At 51.1% G+C, this 18,631-nt stretch overlaps 1 protein-coding gene across 3 annotated transcripts; it reads right to left on the bottom strand.

Annotated features, from left to right (window-relative positions):
- Nucleotides 1-6,511: 6,511 nt before the first annotated feature.
- On the bottom strand, nt 6,512-18,631 carry CX3CL1 (C-X3-C motif chemokine ligand 1). Of its 3 annotated transcripts, XM_002694885.6 has the most exons (3): nt 18,496-18,631; nt 11,999-12,119; nt 6,512-9,717 (listed from the first exon to the last, which is right to left on the bottom strand). In XM_002694885.6, exons 1-3 carry the CDS (start codon nt 18,563-18,565, stop codon nt 8,532-8,534), a joined length of 1,377 nt encoding a protein of 458 aa, XP_002694931.1. In that variant the 5' UTR covers nt 18,566-18,631; the 3' UTR covers nt 6,512-8,531. The 3 variants fall into 3 exon arrangements, with proteins under 3 accessions (XP_002694931.1, XP_015331290.1, XP_059733416.1); XM_015475804.3 differs by lacking the exon at nt 11,999-12,119; XM_059877433.1 differs by lacking the exon at nt 18,496-18,631 and having other exon boundaries at nt 11,995-12,034.

Below are 18,631 nucleotides of genomic sequence, written 5' to 3'. Positions count from 1 at the left end.
TGAGAGTTAGAAGTGAAAGTAGCCAAAGTGAGTGGGGCTCGGGGTGGGACACCAGCACAGTTAACCAGGTAAGAGTCAATATTTCTGCTTAGGGAAGCCCCATGCATCTCTCCTAATCCATTCCTCTATGGATTAGAGGACTCTGGATGGGGCACCCGCTAGTCCCATGCGTTTCTTCCTATTTTACTAATATGTGTGTGTCCCTAAATCATATATATCACTGTTTATGCATGCTTTTATGCTTCATATTAATACTGTCATATGGTATCTGTGCTTTCACATTTTGCAGTGTTGAACTTGAGAGTCATGTATGTGGACAGGTACCAATGTATTTCTTTGCTTTTACCATTGTATGCTATTCTGTACAATGACTATGCTACAATTGACAAAAAGAAGAGTAGGGTCTTTGAAGTTGGGCTGTCTGCCAGGTTGGTCAAGGTAAGTACCCTTAATCAGTCTGGGCCTCAGCACTACCATCTGGAAAATGGGACTTCTATGGACCTCCTCTTAGAGCTGGGACAGGGATTAAATGAGAAAATTCATTCAAAGACTCACAGTGGTGTGTGACAGGGATGGTGAACCTCCCACCGAGGAGGCCAGTGTCTTAGTCATCGGTGTCTTCAGCAATAAATAAACTCTTCCTCTTTCCCATGCTACCCACCCTACCTGGGAGCCCCACTGCTTCTAATCCTGACGCCCTGGAAAGGCGACCTGGGGGCTGCCTACTGGGCATCTCAGTGTTCATGCGCATGGAACTCCAACTCTGTCAGGCTAATGGTAGTCATGATGATGTATAAAACCAGGAAACAGGCTGCACAGGTACAGTGAGAGCCAGGGGTGGGGAGGAGAAGGGAAGACCCAGGCAAATGTCCAGGCAGGCAGAAGCCTCCACAATGAGACGCCTGAGATCCCAGGGCTGCTGGATTCCCCTGCTCACTCCTTGTGGGTCTGCGTGACAGTCAGAGCCTTGACCCAGTCCAAGCTTCCTGGGGGTCCTTGTTGGGCCTGAGGAGCAATTTATTGATGAGGATGTGGTGGAGGAGGTTCAGAGGGCTTTTGGGGTGATCACATCTTCATAAAAGGCCACTTTAAGTCTCTGACATCACTTGGAGACAATTAAATATTTTCGCCAGGAAAGGCCTTGAAATGTACCTCCCGCCCCCCACCCATGGATGGGTGGGCCTCCATAAATCAGAAGGGGCGTGGCACAGGCATCAGGTCAGAGAGTGCCAGTGGACACAGATGGCTGTGGGCCCTGGCTCCACCCCTCTTTCTCTCCTTCCAGGACCTGTGGTGGGTGGTGGTCACTGGAGCACAGACCAACACACACAAATGCCTGCTCTCATGGATCTTACAGAAATTAGCCAGGTCACGTGAGGGTTATAATGAGGATGGGGGAATCAACATCAAGGGAAATGAACTGGAGCCAGCAGGACGGTTGAAATGCTCCAGGAAAACAAAAACACCGAAACGAACTTGTCAGTCCCTAGAACTGTGCCAGATTTCTGTGCCAAGAGGCCAAGGTTACCCTGGTTGGACTTCTGGGTTTTGGAGCTATGTTAGAGACTGGTTAGTCTAGATCATCTGGCAAACAGCTGGTGCTCAATCATTTTAATATTCTTCTCCACATTTACTTCCTTGTCTGCTGCAAGGGATCACCAGCATATCTGAGTCGTTAGAACTCCTCAGCATCAGTGTATTTCAGAGGAGCTACAAAACGCTTCTTCTTTCCACGTCCACTCAGTAAGAATTCCAGATTAAATCCATTAGTAGCTGACAGGCTAAGGGTGGCCTTCATCTTGTCTGCAAGCAGAGCAAGGATAGAGGGGCAAGTTTGGTCTTGGAAAGCCTGTTTACCCCAGTTAAGGAAATGGTTCAAGTTTTCAATAGTATCATGCAGGTAACTGACAAGTCATTCCTGCTAAGTCCAAGTGATATATTTCTTCTTCCTGACTGCCGCATCAATCAGGAGAGGCTAGGTTATGCTGCAATGACAAATAGCGTCAAACTCTCATTGGTTTAAAACTGCAAAGTTCTGTTTCTTCCACATGGAGCTGCTGGGGCTCTTTCTGTGGCTGGAGGTTCTGAGTCACCCTCACTCTGGGAACCAGGGTAATGGACCAGTCAGTCATCATCTGGAATATTGCCAAGTTCTGGCTCCAGGAACTAAAAGTTCTCAAGGGTTTCTCACCAATAATTAAATGTTTGAATCTGGTTTGACAAACTTTACTCCCACTGCCAGCTCAGAATTGATTGTTTGGCACCTCACCAACCCCAAGGGAACAAGAAGAGTGGCCCTCTTGAGTGCTTAGGGGAAGCAAGCCAGAAATGCTCGGAGAAATTGATGTTGAAACTAACTTTCCTTTCTGTCCAAGTCTCAGATTCAGACATCTTGCTAGTCTGGTTCTAATTAGGATGCCAGTGTTTTGACCTTGCCAAGTTCAAAAGCAATTTAGAAGGAAAAAAGTTCCATCAACTTGAACAGCATCCATTAGCTTAGGGAAAAAATTATGCAAGTCATAAATTATTTTTATCTGCTTGCTGACACTGTATCATGTCTTTATCTTCCTTTACTGAAAACCAAGAAGACTGATATATATCTCTCTCTTATAATTCCACAGTCTTATTTGGGTAACCAATAACAAAACTGAGTAGAAAAAGGACGTTTCAAACTCTTTGATCGTGAATTCTACTTTACTAAAGTAGAACCAAAAGCCTGGAAAGATTAAGCAACTTTCCTAAAGTCACACAGCCAAAGATCACCATGTTACATTCCACTTCTGTATTGCTAAATAGCAAGATGCTCATTAGAAATAATTCTAGTTCTTTCCCCTGGGGACAAAAGATCCCTTGAAGGTAAGAGAGAGGCATCTCTTCCCACAGGTGCCCTGCTCTGGAATCCTCCTAGGTTCAGAGGTACCAGCTCTTCCAGCCAATTTGGTAAGGTTGATGAGATCCTGCGTGTGTCTGGCAGCTGAAGTTTGCGGTCATTTGGGGAAAGGCATTCTGGCCCTAGATCTCTTCTTTAATCCCAGTACACAGGAGCAGCAGGGCATGTGTACACACACACTTCATGGCTCCCAGGCGCTTACTATTCAGCTTCACACTGGAAATTCCCAACCATTCATTTGTGTTTTTCTGCCTGGCCTCACCCTTTTGGGGAATGTACAGAGGACACAGGAGAGGCAAAGGGGAATAACAGCAAAGGGCAGAGGGTGAGAGGGCTGCCGGTAGCTGTCGCCCAAAGGACCCTGCACACCTAGGTGGGGTGGAGGCAGGCTGGCCTGGTGCGGAGGGCTCTAAAACTCTGGCTAGGTGCCAAATCCCCTAGTTTGGAAGGCGGGGAGGGAAAGAGAGGAGAGGAAGGCGGGAGGAAAGAGGCAACGGCTTGAAAGTGCAGACTCTCAGCTCTCCCATCCCTGAATTCAGCAGGACTGAAGTGGGGCTCGGGAGTCTCTACTTTTGACAATCTGTGGCTCACAATTTTAGAAACGGTGGTTAAGATTCAAGTCCTGGAGAAAGACTTCAGGTTCCAGTTCTGCTGCTTACAGTCTGTTTGACCTCAGGCAAGTCCTGTGGACTTTGAAAACCTTACTCTCATCATCTGCAAGTGGAAGCCCTGGTACATAAAGAATTTAGTGTATTGCCTGGCATGTGGTAAACATTAAATAAACAATGGCTATTTTAATAACAACAATAATATTACTATTATTATAATATGATATTATAAAAATATTATAACATAATAATATTCCTTGGAAGGGCTGATGCTGAAGCTCTAGTACTTTGGCCACCTGATGGGAAGAACCAACTCATTGGAAAAGACCCTGATGCTGGGAAAGACTGAGAGCAGGAGGAGAAGGGGATGACAGGGGATGAGATGGTTAGATAGCATCACAGACTCAGTGGACATGAATTTGAGAAAACTCCAGGAGATAGTGGAGGACAGAGAAGCCTGGCATGCTCTAGTCCATGGGGTCGCAAAGAGTTGGACGCTACTTATCGACTCAACAACAACAGTGATAATAATATAAATAATATTATATTATTAGTAATAGTATATTATATCTCAGAGCCCTGATCACTCTATCAAAGTTTTCAGAGGCCTCAGGTGACTCAGATGGTTAAGAATCCACCTGCAATGCGGGAGACCTGGGTTCAATCCTTGGGTTAGGAAGATCCCCTGGAGAAGCAAACAGCTACCAACTCCAGTATTTTGGCCTCGAGAATTCCATGGACTATATAGTCCATGGGGTCGCAAAGAGTCAGACACGACTGAGTGACTTTCACTTCCACTTTCAAGTCTCCATCAAACTCTGCACTAATTGTGGGGAATCACTTCAGCTAAAGTTGAGCTCCACAACTGAAAGAGAAAAATCAAGCCCCAAATCCCTAGGGAGTTGGTCTGGACTGAAGGAGAATAAAAATTTCTTTTGCTCTCCATTCTCTTCTGGAACATGAAGAGCTTAACCTTATCTGAGAATGTGATGAAAAATCAGGGACAAATATTTTCATTTCAAAGCCACTGCTGGTGTTGCACGTTGCTGAAAGGGCGGTGTTCAGGTGTTGAGGGGTTATGACTTTGCCTCCAGCTCCTTCCTGGGGGTGGGAACGGGCAAAAGCAGGAGGGACTGGACTTGGAGTGGAACAGGAAAGCTATTGTGTGCTGCTAAGGGCAGTACTAGAATTTGCAGGGACTTCCCTGGTGGTCCAATAGTTAGGACTCTGGGCTCCCACTGCAGGGGGCATGGGTCCTATCCTGGGTCTGGGAAGTAAGATCCCACAAGCTGAGTGGTGAGGCAGCAATCTCAGATTCTTGCAGAAACTTCAAACCCAAATGTCTATGGGGCTCAGGAGGTGGTGAAGTGAGGGAAGCTGCATGTAAGAAAAATTAAGGGCCCATCATATGCTGTCTTTCCTGGTCCCGCTTTTGATGAAGACTTGGGCTAAGAGAAAAATATCCTCTCTATGAGAAAAACAAGAGAAGGGTGATGATAAATGGCAATTGACATGGCCATTGGAATCCGGAACGCCAAGAAGTGGAAGGGGTGGTAGAGAACTCAGGATTGTCACCCTGGCCTGCTCCATCTCAAGGGTCAGCCATGGCTCAGGCCCTACCCACCATCATATTGGGGGTGACAGCACACAGTGGGGCTGAGACCTTCCAAATTACTTAAGAGAACCTAGAAAAGTAGGCTGGTGTGTGTAATTTCCTGTTTCTTAAGTGTTGCCTCTAATTAAAAACAAAAATTCCATGTAGACATCAAACCTAAAATGCCTCTAATGCAAAACATTCTGACATTTAATAAACTACTAGTAGAGAACAAAAGACCTGTCAATTAAACTGTGACAAGTCATTGACTGTAAGACACATCTTGATTCCAAAGGTATTACAACGTGAAAAAAGAAGTGTGTGTCTAAGAATCCATGCAATTATTTGTTCATTCGCTCAGTCATGTCCAAATCTTTGAGACCCCATGGACTGCAGCATGCCAGGCTTCCTTGTCCTTCACTGTCCCCTGGAGTTTGCCCAAACTCATGTCCACTGAGTCAGTGATGCCACCCAACCATCTTGTTCTCCTTCTCCTCCTGCCAGCATCAGGGTCTTTTCCAATGAGTCAGTTCTTTACATCAGGTGGCCAAAGTATTGGAGCTTCAACTTCAGCATCAGTCCTTCCCATGAATATTCAAGACTGATGCAATACTGTATAATAAGCTGGACTTGGCCTTTGGCACGTTGCAGTTTCCAGTCTACGCAACTGTACAGAGCAGCTCATGATGCCACCTTGGGCACTGGCGGTTCATACTTGAGTCACACCTCTGAGTACCCAAGTCCCTTGAGAAGTAATCCTTCTTTGATCTTTATCTGGACCAGCAGTGAGTTGAGGCTGTAAAGAGGAAAATGTGGCCCAGTTTGCTCCCGTGGGTCACTAGATCCCTAATGGTGATACCAAGGCCCTCAAGATGGTTGTTTAGAGGCCTGCGCAGTGGGAGGGGGCAGGGTGGGGGACTTCATAAGGGAATATAATTCCTGCCAGGGATGGAAGCTGCTGGAAATCTCTCACCTGGTTTTTTAAAATCTTTAAAAAAAAATTTAAATTTCTTATAGTGAAGTATAGTTATTAACAATGTTGTGTTAGTTTCAGGTGTAGAGTGAAGTCTCACCTGATTTTATGCATGCCCAGTGTCACATACCTGGGCAGAGCAGAACTAGGCTAGAGGCTCAGCCGTCCTCACCCCTGTTCCCAGGGCCCCTTCTCCTGCTGCCCCTCTGCCCCAGGGGTCTCCAATGCTTCCACAGAGAGTCTTTTGTTTATTTTGGCCACACCGCCCTGCAGCACGCGGACCCCAGGGCCAGGGATCGAACCAGTATCATCTGCAGTGGAAGCACAGAGTCATATCCACTGGTGTGCCGGAGAAGTCCCACTTCCCCAGACAGTCTTGGCTCCTCCTTTGTTCCATCTTCCCAGAGGCCTCGGTTGCTGAGTCTGACCCAGGAAAAACAACTATATTGCACACTCAAGACTTTTAAGTTTTATTAGTAAAATACAAAATGACACAGACGTTGGCGATAGGGTTGGAAAAGCAAAAGCATCAACCAACTCCTTCCAAAGCCCTCCCCAAATTGTCTTTGTTCCTGTCCTTCTCAAGAGGACCTCACAAAGTCTGTGGAAGGGGTAACTGTTGTCCCCAGCCGCATTATCACAGGTGGGAGCCCCATCACTTGGGCCCCATCCCTTGAAGGTTCCCCATCAAGAAGAACCCCAAAAGTGCATTCAGATCTGCTGTCTTCCTCTCTGAGTGGTCAGAGTGCCCCCAACCCAAGCCAGACCCTCACGGGCATGGAGGAGGGCCAGGCAGACAGGGAAAGCTGGCTTCCCTCTCTCTGTGGACCAGAGCCGCATGTGCACTCTCTCAGCATCTGTCTGCAAAGGAGCATGCCACCTGTACATGGAAGAGCCTGGCCCATGGGAGGCTCCTCTGGTGGGGCGCAAAGAACACCTTCAGAGACAGCCAGAGGGAGGTGGGGAGCTGCCACCAGAGACCCTGAGGGGGTGGGACTTGCAGGTCTGGCTCTGATGGTGGGGTGCTGGCCAGTCCAGGAAGCCTTCAGCCCCACCCAGGCCTGCCTGAGTCTTCAGTGCCTAAAAGGGAACCTCTGACGTCATGTCCACAACTTCCCCTCCCCTGCCCATCTCTCCCCACAGGACAGAGTCCCTTTCAGAAATAAACATGGGAACCTCAGGTTTCCATGGTGGATTCTGATATCATGGAAAACATCATGGAAATGCCTGGCCCTGCCTGTGGTGGGGGTGAAGGGGAGGCAGGAAGAGCTCAGAATACAGAGGACAGTGTTTTCAAGGAGTGAGAGGTGGAAGAGGAAGCCAGGCTGCGGGAAAGAAAGAGAAAGCGCTGGACCTGGGTCCCTCATGAAGGAGTGGAGGAGGAAGGGGTGTGGCTACTGCCTGCAGCTGCTCCCTGGCTCCTTTCTTGGAGCCTGCAGGCCTCTGCTCCTCCCACAGCCTGTCACTTGTGACCTGGTAGGCTGTCACAAGTCGCCGGGGGGCGGGGGGTGGGGGTGGGGGCTGGACCTCCTGGTCACAGCATCCATGGATATGCCTGTCTCATCGATGCTTGAGAGCATCTCTACTGTGAAGGTTGAGAAGCTGCACCCAGGGTCTGCAGAAAGGGGTCTCTGGATCAACTAGTGATGCCTGACAGGGATAGAGATTATTGCCACATATCTACCATCCCTCTTCCCTTTCACAGATGAGACACCAGAGTGATGAATGTCTTGATGGACTGGTGAGGGCCTGGGACTAAACTCCCAGCCTTTACATTTATAGTCAATGTTCCTTCACAGATGCGGAGGTCGGGGGTGGGGGGTGAGGGGTGGTGAGAGTGGAATCCAAGCCAGCAGATTACTTCATCTCTCATTCCCAAAATGCCTGCCCAAGGGCAGAACCTTCAATGGGAGCAGTCCCGGGAAACACCACACTAACCTCATGCAAGAAAAGACAGGTCCCCTCCTGGGGCATGGGGTCTGTACAGGGGACATGGAAAACTAGCACCGCAGGTGGCCGGGGTGGCTGGCGACCGCAGCGGGACCAAGAGACGCGATGAGGTCTGAGGGAGTGGGCAGGAGAGGCCTGACCTGAGGCTCATTTGTAAGATGGAATGTCCATGGTAACACAGGGGGAGTGGGTCAAAGGGGCTGGGCGTTCAGTAAATAATTGTTCATGGGGGCTGGCATGGTGTCTAAGGGACCCTCTAACCAGCCAACAGCAGAGGGACATTTTTTGTCCTGGGACATTGGAGTGAGCTGGGGAGGCCACCTGTTCTGTCCACAGTAGGTCACAAATGGTCAAGGGTGGCCCCCAGGAGCTGGGAGAAGACCCACCCAGATGACCTTGCCTCCTTGCTCCAATCATCCCAGCTTGGGCCAGACCCTTGGGTGAGGGTGAGTGTGAGGATGGGGGACCCCGGGCCGCTGAGTTGAATGACTGGACAGACGCAGGCAGGAGGGGAGCTCACACTGGCACCAGGACGTACGAGTTACTGCCACAGCTCCGGGGGACATAGCAGATCCCTTCCACCACATCCCCCACCATCTTGTGAGGGCAGCTCTGCAGTCTCTGGTAGGCAAACATGGCCACCCCCAGGCAGAAGAGGAGACCGAGGAAGGCCAACAGCCCTACGGCCTGCCTTCGCGTGGCCACCTGGGAGTCGGGGACAGACGTCATAAGGATGCCCAGACTCCGGGGGCCTGCGGTGGTGAGAATGGGTTCCTTGGCCTTGGGGAGCTCCTCAGTCTCAGGGCCCCAGCTGCCCGAGGCCAGTGCATCCATGCTGGGGGTCCCTTCAGAGGCTACAGTGACCTCGAAGATGCTGGACACCGTGGCCGACCCCAGGAAGGCATCCGTGTGAGCTGAAGAGGGACTCATTTCTTTGGACCCTAGAGAGTTCTTTGAAGAGTCCTGTACCTTGATTCCCACAGTTAGGCTTCCAGGCCCACTGCTGTCCTCTAAGACAGCGTAGGAAAGAGTCGGGGCCTGGGTGGAGGGGTCCGGGGTGGAGGGGACCAGGGAGGGGAGGGTCTGGGTGGAGAGGGTCTTGGTGGGGAGGGTCTGGGTGGAGGAGGCCTGGGTGGAGGGGGCCTGGGTGGAGGGGACTGGGGTGGGGAGAGTCTGGGTGGAGGGGACTGGGGTGGGGAGGGTCTGGGTGGAGGGGGCCTGGGTGGAGGGGACTGGGGTGGGGAGGGTCTGGGTGGAGGGGACCAGGGTGGAGGTGGCCTCAGAGGCTTTCCCCTCAGTCCAGAGGCCTGCCTCAGGTTGGTCGGCAGCAGAACTCTGCCAAGACGTGGCGGTGGTGAAGGCAGCCTCGTTGAAAAGCTCAATTTTCTGAGTCCCTCCATCTGGAGCTTTTGAAGTGGAGGAGGACCTGGTCCCCATGGAACCAGCCACTCCTGGCGAAGTCCCCAAGGCACTCTCTGCCCCCAGACTACTGCTTTCGCCCGTGAAGTTCACCTCTGAGGCAGCAGACCGGTACATCTCCCTGGCGCCCAGGGTGGTCCTGGGCTTGCCCTCACTGGTTTGCCTCTCAAATGTGCCACTCTTTTGAGACACAGAAGCCTTGTGGTCTAGGTGCTTCATGGCTTTCTGGACCCATTCCTCCTTTGGGTCAGCACAGAATGATTTACCCTTCACAGTCTTCAGGCTGCAAGGAAGGAAGACAAGAGAGCCAGTGATGCTTAGATGCCACGTGGAGTAGGAGCATCACACAAAATCTCTGCAGGTGAGCTGACCTGGCTGGAAATCAAGTCCCCACCACTTACTAGCTGTGGCAGCTCAGCTCACAGAACTTCTGTGTTCTCACCTGAGAACTGGAAAGAGAGTCCTGTCTTCTGCAGGGTGACCAACCATCCCAGAAAAACTGGGACTGAAGGGGTCTTTTTGTGACAATTCCAGCAAACCAGGACAAGTTGGTCACCTGCTTCTGTGTTATTGTAAAAAATGAAAAGGATGTGAAGCACCTGGTTCAGAGTGTGTGCATGAAAACTCAGTCGCTCAGCCGTGTCCAGCTCTGTGCAGCCCCATGGACTGATATGCACCAGGCTCCTCTGTCCATGGAATTTCCCAGGCAAGCATACTGGAGTGGGTTGCCATTTCCTACTCCAGGGGATCTTCCTGACCAGAAAGACAATAAAAATGTAAGTCATAACGTCATGAACGTGAAGATGGGGGCTCTTCGCTGTGAGTTTTATGATTGGGAGATATCCCAGGTGTTCTCTGCCATGAGGTGTGTGACTGGCAAGCTTGGTGGTGGAAAAGACTCAATGTCATAACCTCCTCTTCCTCCTCTCCTTCAGTTGAAGGCTGCCCTCTGGACCTCTCTCCTCTCCTAGAGTGTATCCTCAGGCTACAAGGGCCCCTAGGGTGCTACAACTCTCTATATGGTGGCCCTGATGGGGCCCTGAAAGTGAAATGTGAGTGAAAGTGTTAGATGCTCAGTCATGTCTGACTCTTTGCGACCCCATGCACTGTAGCCCACCAGGCTCCTCTGTCCATGGAATTCTCCAGGGAAGAATACTGGGGTAGGTTCCATTCCTTTCTCCAGGGGATCTTCCCAACCCAGGGATCAAACCCAGGTCTCCTGGATTGCAGGCAGATTCTTTACCATCTGAGCCATCAGGGAAGCTCAAAGAATACTGGAGTCGGTGGTCATTCCTTCCTTCAGGACCCTGAGTTCCATCCAAATCTTGAGCTTCCTTTGAAGCCTGCATGTGGCTTAGTACCAAGACTACAGCTCAGAACTGGCTGGGACCCCTGCTCCACACCCTGGCCTGTGCTGGAAATTTTGTCTGGTTAAACTTCATACCCTTTCTGCAAGATGGCTACTATATACATCCCCATTTTACAGATTAGAAAACTGAGGCTTAGAGGGGTAATAAAAATGTGCCTGTCTCCAATATGCTAAGAAGCCAGAGAGGTCCAGAAAGCGAGCATGACCCTGAAGGACCCACAGGCACAGTGCTGTCCCAGTGCTGTCATCCCCTCTCTGGAGCATCCCACTTCCCCTTCGCCTACAAAAGAGAAGCAAACATATAGGGTAGCGTGGGGGAAGTGAGGTTTGACAGATGAGCAGAGAGGTCAGGCTGTAGCACACTTGCCCTCTTAGTAATCACTGGGAGGAAGTACAATTTTCTTTAGCTGGGCTAAAGAAAGCCTGCTTTAGCTTGGGAAACAGGCTTCGAACAGGCTGTTTCCTGTTGCCAGGAGTCAGGGTCTGGCTGAGACTGCTTTAGGACCCAAAGGTCAGTCCTGGGGAAAGGCCTGAGGGCTGGGCGACTGGGCAGTACCCAAGAGGGACCCCAAATGAGCAAGCAGCCAAGATGGCCAGGAGTCCTAACACCCACAGGTGAAGCCGGCTTGGCTTGACCCCTCCTGGAAGTCTGAAGTCTGGGAAGGATTCTGTTTCCTTATCTGTTCAATGGTGATTATAACCTTGGCCTCTATTATTGTTAGCAGCTTCCAGGCACACTGCCAAGAGCTTTCATTCTCCTCAAAACTACCCATTTTAACAGATAAGGAAACCAGAGCCCAGAGGGTAGATAAGATCACAGGGGCCACCCAGACTGTAAGCGGTAAAGGCATTATTCACACCAGATCTGCTGGCGTCTAGAGCCTGCACTTTCAGAACACCATGCTTTTCCTCTCCCATGAAACCCAGCAGGTTCCAGTGCTGCATAAAACACCCTTTGGCCCAGTAGGAATTACCACCCCGGATGGCTTCTCCAGGCTATTCAGGAATGTCACGGCTCATGTTTGCTCAGGGCACGGATATTAAGGTCAGCGAGGAGGCCAGCAGGTCAGGAGCAAGAGGAACACTTGCCGAAAGCCCTTGGCCAGGAGCCCAGTTTGGGGTGACAGGATGTGGACATGGATTAGCAGAGACCAGGGGCTGAAAGGAATACAGAGGCTGAGAGGGCAGTACCTACATGACAGCTCCATCATTGCAGGACTCCCGATTTCGTTGGTAGCCGACTAGACGAGACTCGGGAATCTTCTGGGTCATTTTGTTGCAGAAGAGGTTACACTTGTTCACACCGTGTTGCTGCCCTAACCCCACAGAGGCCCCCAGTCAGCGGGACTGTCTGTGGACATCTGGCTTCCCAGCCCCATGCCAGCTTGTCCCAGACGCACCCTCCTAGCCAGAACCAATGCCCCACACCCTTGACCTCAGCCCTCTGTCCCCGGCCAAACTTCTCTAGGCCTCAGTTTCCCTACCTGTAAAATAGGGACAGCAGTAGAATCTACTTCACAGGTTTGTTGTAAGGATGGAGGAAAATGAATTCTTATAAAGCTCTTATTGTCTGGCACATCTTATTTAATTTTAAAATTCAGTTGCTGGAGTGGGTTCACCAGGGGAGAGGAGTGTGAAACTGACAAGGATCTACCTGAGGTTACACAGTCAGCAAGTGACAGAACAGGCTCTCCTGCCAGGCCTGGCTCCCGGCCCATCTGGACCCGTAACCCTGCCATTCCCCGCACCGTGCTCTTACTCTAGTAAGTCACCTGCTCAACTCTCACCCCGTCGCATCGGGATCCCATCCCTCCATCTCAGCCTGATCCATTTCCGCAGCCTCTGAGACACCCCTAGATCTCTGTCCATTCACATCCCATGTGTATTCCCTGTATACATCACGGTCACCGGCAACTACCGTAATGACACATATATATGCCCAACAACAACAACAAAAAACCACATAAAGGCATACATGCCACCAGGCCGAAGTAGCAGGTAACAAAAAATTTAAATATAAAACGATAACCACCTTCTAAGCAGCGTGCTGAGTAGACAATCCTTTGTTCTGCCGTTAAGAGTCAGGATGAGGGTTTCCCTGGTGGCTCAGTGGTAAAGAATCCACCTGCCAAAGCAGGAGTCACGGGTTCAATCCCTGATCTGGAAAGATCCCAGATACTGTGGAGCAACTAAGCCCGTGCAGTAAAACTATTGAGCCTATGCTCTATAGCTGGGGAGCCACAACTACAGAGTCTGAGTGCCCTCTGGCCTGTGCTCAGCGACAAGAGAAGCCACCGAAATGAGAAGCCTGAGCACCATAACGAGAGAGTAGCCCCTGATAGCCTCAACTAGAGAAAGCAGAGTGCAGCAAAGAAGACCCAGCACAGCCAAAAAGTGAATACAGAAATAAATAGTCTATAAAAAGAGCCAGGATGAATTGGGAAGCAGCTCCTGAGAGGAACCAAATGGGCCATTTGGATTCCCAAGACAAGCTGGGGCAGCAGGAGTAGGGAGGAGGGATAGAAATGGGGTTGTGCATGGGGTGAGGGCAGAATGGGATAGGCGGGGCCTTAAGATGGCTGGGTCCCACGTGGAGCCAGACAGAAAGCCCAGGACAGAATGACGGTGACTCAACAGACAGCTGAGAACCCAGATATTTTATATAAACATTCAATGTGGTTTGCACTGCATCTCTACCTTCCCCTAAAATCTCCAGCAAAATCTACTCTGCTTGGTATAAGTTCAAGAGGGGCAGGCCAAAAAATGAAGAGCTTGAGTTTCCGATCAGAGTCAAGGTCATTTGCAGCCAAAGCAAGACCTCAGAGGATTTTGAAAAATCTAGAGGTTAGGACTTCCAGGGCAGTGGAGCCGAAAGAACAAACTTATTTTATTTCTGCAGAGCTTGGGAGGTCCCCAGTGATCCCCGGGGTTCCACCAGAACACACATTGCTCTTGCACAAATACTTAATGCACGAGGACACAGAAACCAAATATGCTCTGCCTTCCCAAATACAGGCATGCACGCACACCTTCTAAAATCTGCCGCCTCTTCTCTCATCACACCCCCTGCCTCAGCCCACCCTGCCTTGTGGGGAGTAGGGGGAGTCAGGGCTTGCAAGGTCAGGGCCAGGCCATCAGGGGGCATCACTAGTAGCCCCCCGAGGTGGGCAGGGGGGCTCCCCGCAGCTGGTCCCTGAATCACCAGCTGCCCTTTCTCTCTGAGGAACCAGGATATGAAAGTTTCCTTGCCTTGTCACCCTACTTTCCCCACAGCAGGACCTCAAAATGACTCAGCAGCAGCCTCCCCCGGTCCTGCTGAGCAGAGTCAAGAGTCAGTCCTCTGGACTGGAGTGGCAGGTGACTTCCGGGGGGAATCCCCAGAAAAATGGTGCCTCTGATGACCTGGAGCCAGGGGGAGGCTGCCCAGTGGGCAGGAGGGACAAACTAGGGAAGCTCAGTGCCCTCTTCTGACTCTGCATCCACTATGCCCACTTCTAGGGCTTAATGAGCCACAAAGGCAGCCTGTCTCACAGTCCCCACCGTCTGCCATGGTGCCTGATGGCCTTGGCCAGGTTCTCTTCTCGCTTTTGCCTGGGAAGGTGGTGTAACTAACCAAGCGGGCTTTCCTTCTAGGAACTGAAGTTTTCTTTTCTGTAACTGGGGATAATGTCTCAACCAGCCAGTCGTCTATTAACTCTCGTGTGAATGCAGGAGGACAGGGACCTTGAATGTCTTGGTGTCACAGTGTTTCTCATCATCAAGCTTAAGGTGGATATAAATATTCATTGAATGAAATAATGTCTCAGTCTACTTACCCCTCCAGCCACCTGCCTACCTGTCTATCCATCCATCCATTTATCTGCCCCCTCTTGTCAATCTGCTACCCATTCCCTGCCACCCACCTGGCTACCTCCCACCCAGCCCTACTCACTCCAGTCCATCAATCTACCCGTGCCCCACTCACCTACCTACCACCTGTCCACCTAGGCACCCTCCACCCCCTTCATCTACCCATCCCTCCATCTCTCTCCAGCCCACTCACATATCCTTCATCCATCCATCCACTCCCTGATTTGGCCAACATCTGTTTGAGTTACTTTTGAGTATCTACAAAGACCCAGGCCCTCTTGTCCTTAACTCTGAACTCCTTCTCCCAGAGGTGCTGATGCTGAGCTCGGAGAGAGTACCTCAATCCCAATAAATGCTATCAGATCACCGTGTTCACTTGGTCAACCAACAAATGCTGACTTGCCTCTGACCAGGCCCTGTGAGGAGCAGAGGGATGAAGAAGGCCCATCTCAGCCTCAGAAGTCTCTCAACCTGGTGGACGGCTAAGAGAGAACCACAGAGTATCAGAACTTTCCTTAGTAGACCACCTGTGGTGTATTGGACACTAGGCTCAGCCCACACACATCTGTTGTCATTAATTCCTGCAAAAAGATTACTTTTATCCTCATTTTAAAGATGTGGAAGCTGAGAATCAGAGAGCTTTAATGACTTGCCCAAGGCCACACAGCTGGCAGATGTGGCAGGTCAGGTTTTCCTCCCAGCCCTTAAGACAATCCACTATTCTGCTGCTGCTGCTAAGTCGCATCAGTCGTGTCCGACTCTGTGCAACCCCATAGACGGCAGCCCACCAGGCTCCCCCATCCCTGGGATTCTCCAGGCAAGAACACTGGAGTGGGTTGCCATTTCCTTCTCCAATATCCACTATTCTAGGCTGCCTTAAACGCCAAGAAAAAACACCATGTTCCAGAACAGACCTCAGAGAAGCTGCGGTTTACATGAGGGAGAGACCACCTGCAACTGCAAGTGATCATGGAGGTTTCTTGGAGGAAGTGTACATTAGGCTGGAGCTCAAGGACTGTTCGGAGGGTTATAGGCAGGAAAAGATGGGAATGTTCTGGGTCTCTGGGAGAGCTTGAGCCATTGCTCAGCTGTGTGTCTCAGACGAGTCACTCAGGTTCTCAGAGCCTCCCATCCCTATAAAATGGATGTGATAATAACTGCTTCATGGGATGGTTATGAGAATAAAGCTTTTAAAATATCTGGACCCTTAGAGCAGAGTTTTCTCAACAGCAAATACCACTGACATTTTGGACCACGTGATTCTTTGTTGGGGAGGCTGTTCCATGTACTGTAGGATGCTTGGCATCACCCGTGGCCTCGATGCACTAGGTGCCTGAGTACCTCCCAACCAAAACGTAACAACCAAAAATGTGGCCAGAAATTGCCAAATGTCTCCTTGGGGGCCAACTCCAGCAGTGAGGACCACTGCCCTGGAGATACCCACATGATTCTTTCCCCTGCCCCACTCAATGCCCCCTTCTCCCCTGACTCCCTACATAAAATCTCAACATCTTCCACACCACCCTTCGATCCCTGTTTTTTTTTTTTAATCACAGCATTTTTTTTTTCCTTCTAACAGACCAAATCCTTTACTAATTCATTTTGAGTATTACCTGTCTTTTCCAGTTGATATTCAGCAACCCCAAGAGCTGGGATCACTGGCAATTTTATTCACTGATGTGGCCTCAGCACCTAGAATTGTACCTGGCACATAGTAGGGGCTTATCTACCAAATGAATCAACAAAATGCACAAGGAAGCCACTTTGTACATGTAAAATCCCAACCAACAGGAAATAGAGGAATTTTTAATTTAGATTCGACCCAGGCCTGGATCTGACACTCTCAATTTATCCTCCTCTGCCTTTCCCACCCACCCCTACTGCTTAATCAGGGGGGGCAGATGACAGCAGCTTAATTCAGTTTTTTTCTTTCCCTCTTTCTTGTCAGAGCTTGAGTGGGAGTGAATGCGTCAGTGCTCAGGGAGGAAAATTCTCTGTTCTGACTTGTATCTGCAGGTTTGTTATATAAAGCAGAGGCGCCTCCTGCCTGACACAGCCCCGCAAACCCACATTTGGGAACTGACGCAGCCACCCTGCACCAGCCAGGGCGGTAGCCACAAAGTCCCCAGCTCCCCCTCTCTCTCTGCCTCTCCGGCTTGTGGTCCAGTCCCTAAGTCCTATAGGGGCTCCCAGGGGGTGTCTCTGAGCCACACATGTCAGCATGGCTAAGAATTTTCAAGATGAACCTAGCCACATGCCCAGTTGTAAAACGGGAGAGACGGAGCCTCAGAAAGGTCAGAATAATGGGAATATCTCCCAGAAAAACCAGTGGCCAAGATTAGGGTGGGCCCCTGATGGTTTTGAAGCCTCAGGCTGCCGGATAGAGCTTCCAGAGTGCCCCCCACCCAGGATCCCTCCTCCATCCTAGCAGAGAAGAAACCCACCCCCCAACCCAGCTTAGTAGAAGCGATCCTCCTCTTTCTCCCACTTGCTAAGTGTCCTCAGCCTCACCACGCACATATAGGCAATAGCTATATTTAAAGGTGCAGCAGCTGGGACCAAAGAAGGCAATACTGTACTCAGGGTCACAGCTATGGCCAAGCAACCTCCTCCACCTGACTCCTCATCTTCCAGTCCTCACTGTCCCCATACACCTCAGGGCTCAGAAGTTCAAGCCCAGGAAGCAGGAAGGTCAGCAGCACTTGGCCAGCACCATCTCCACTCACCTGCTCTCTGCCCCACCAGTGGCTTTTCCCCAAACAGAGGGACTTGGGGGACAGTGCGCTCCATAGAGGTGTCCTGGAAACCAGAGACTGGTGCTCATTTTCCCAGACTGGCTGTGTGCCCTAAGGCAGCCTCCCGCCCTCTCTGAGCCTCAATCTGCCAGATGGCCTGGGTATTACCAGAGGATAGGGCTGGCTCAAATAGCTCTTGAAGGCAGTGTGATCCACAGAAGCGGGCGCGTGCATCCACGCTCCCTCCTGCACCCACTCTTACCCTCTCCTGTCGTACTTGCTGGCTGTGCATCTTCAGGTCAGTTTCTCAACCTCTTTGGGCCTCCATCTTACTCATGTTGGGTGGGATCGATACATCATACCCTCCCAGGTCCCGGGCTCCAGAAAGCAAGTGACTGGAGGTGAAAACATTTTCTAAACTGTGCTTTGGAGGAGAAAGACAGTACCCTGAGGGGGGAGGTGGGGTGGGGACAGACATGGGCAGAGGGATTGAGGGCTAGACCAGAGGCACAGTGATGAGCCCAATTCATGAGCTGCAATGACCTTGACCTCCACTGGTCCTGGGTCCCTTCTCCTGGAGAGGCCTCGAAATTGGGCAGGAGAAAGTCCCAACTGTGGCCTGGGCTGGGGCCAAGCCGAGACTATGGGAATCAGGACCGAGGGTTACATATTAACCCCGGAAAGGGAGATGAGCCCACGGTCTCCCAGGGCTCCATCCGAGTGCCCACCGAGAGGCTCCTCAGGCTTCCCACTACCCCCACTCTCCCGGCACCCCACACCTGGATCGTCTGCTGCCCACACCACCTCCCTGCACTGCCAAGTGGTCACCACCTTGCTCACTGGGCCAGGCAGGGACAGTCTCTGGTTAGAGTAAATTTTTCCAGCCCATGGGCAGACCACACAACCAGAGAGGTGTCAAGCCGCATCCCCCACCTACCCCCGCACCCAGCTCCTACCTCCCCCACCCGGCATATATGTCAAGAAGGGGCGGCCAGGGATCTCAGCCTTACCCGGGAAGGCTCTGGGGGTCCTGTTGTCAGGCTTGAGGGGCAGAAGTGGGGCTAAGGGTTCCCCTTACCCGGCTCATGGCTGAGTCCACCCCACTTACCGGCTAGCAGCGCAACCAAATGGCAGAGGACAGCCAAGCAGAGCGGCCGCGAGAGAGGCGGAAGACCCATGGCCGGGGCGGGTGGGGGTCCAGGCAGGCAGCAGGGGCCCTTGTCGAAGCTCAGCGCTGGTCCCCT

Source organism: Bos taurus, chromosome 18, assembly GCF_002263795.3.
Source record: "Bos taurus isolate L1 Dominette 01449 registration number 42190680 breed Hereford chromosome 18, ARS-UCD2.0, whole genome shotgun sequence".
NCBI lineage: Eukaryota > Metazoa > Chordata > Mammalia > Artiodactyla > Bovidae > Bos > Bos taurus.
This window is presented reverse-complemented; position numbering and strand designations above follow the sequence as displayed.

Coding starts and splice junctions, on each gene's coding strand:
- CX3CL1 (XM_002694885.6), bottom strand. CDS start 18,565: ATGGGTCTTCCGCCTCTCTCGCGGCCGCTCTGCTTGGCTGTCCTCTGC. Junction 12,120..18,495: donor TTTGGTTGCGCTGCTAGCCG/GTAAGTGGGGTG, acceptor CTGTGGGGTTAG/GGCAGCAACACGGTGTGAAC. Junction 9,718..11,998: donor TGCAATGATGGAGCTGTCAT/GTAGGTACTGCC, acceptor CCTTCCTTGCAG/CCTGAAGACTGTGAAGGGTA.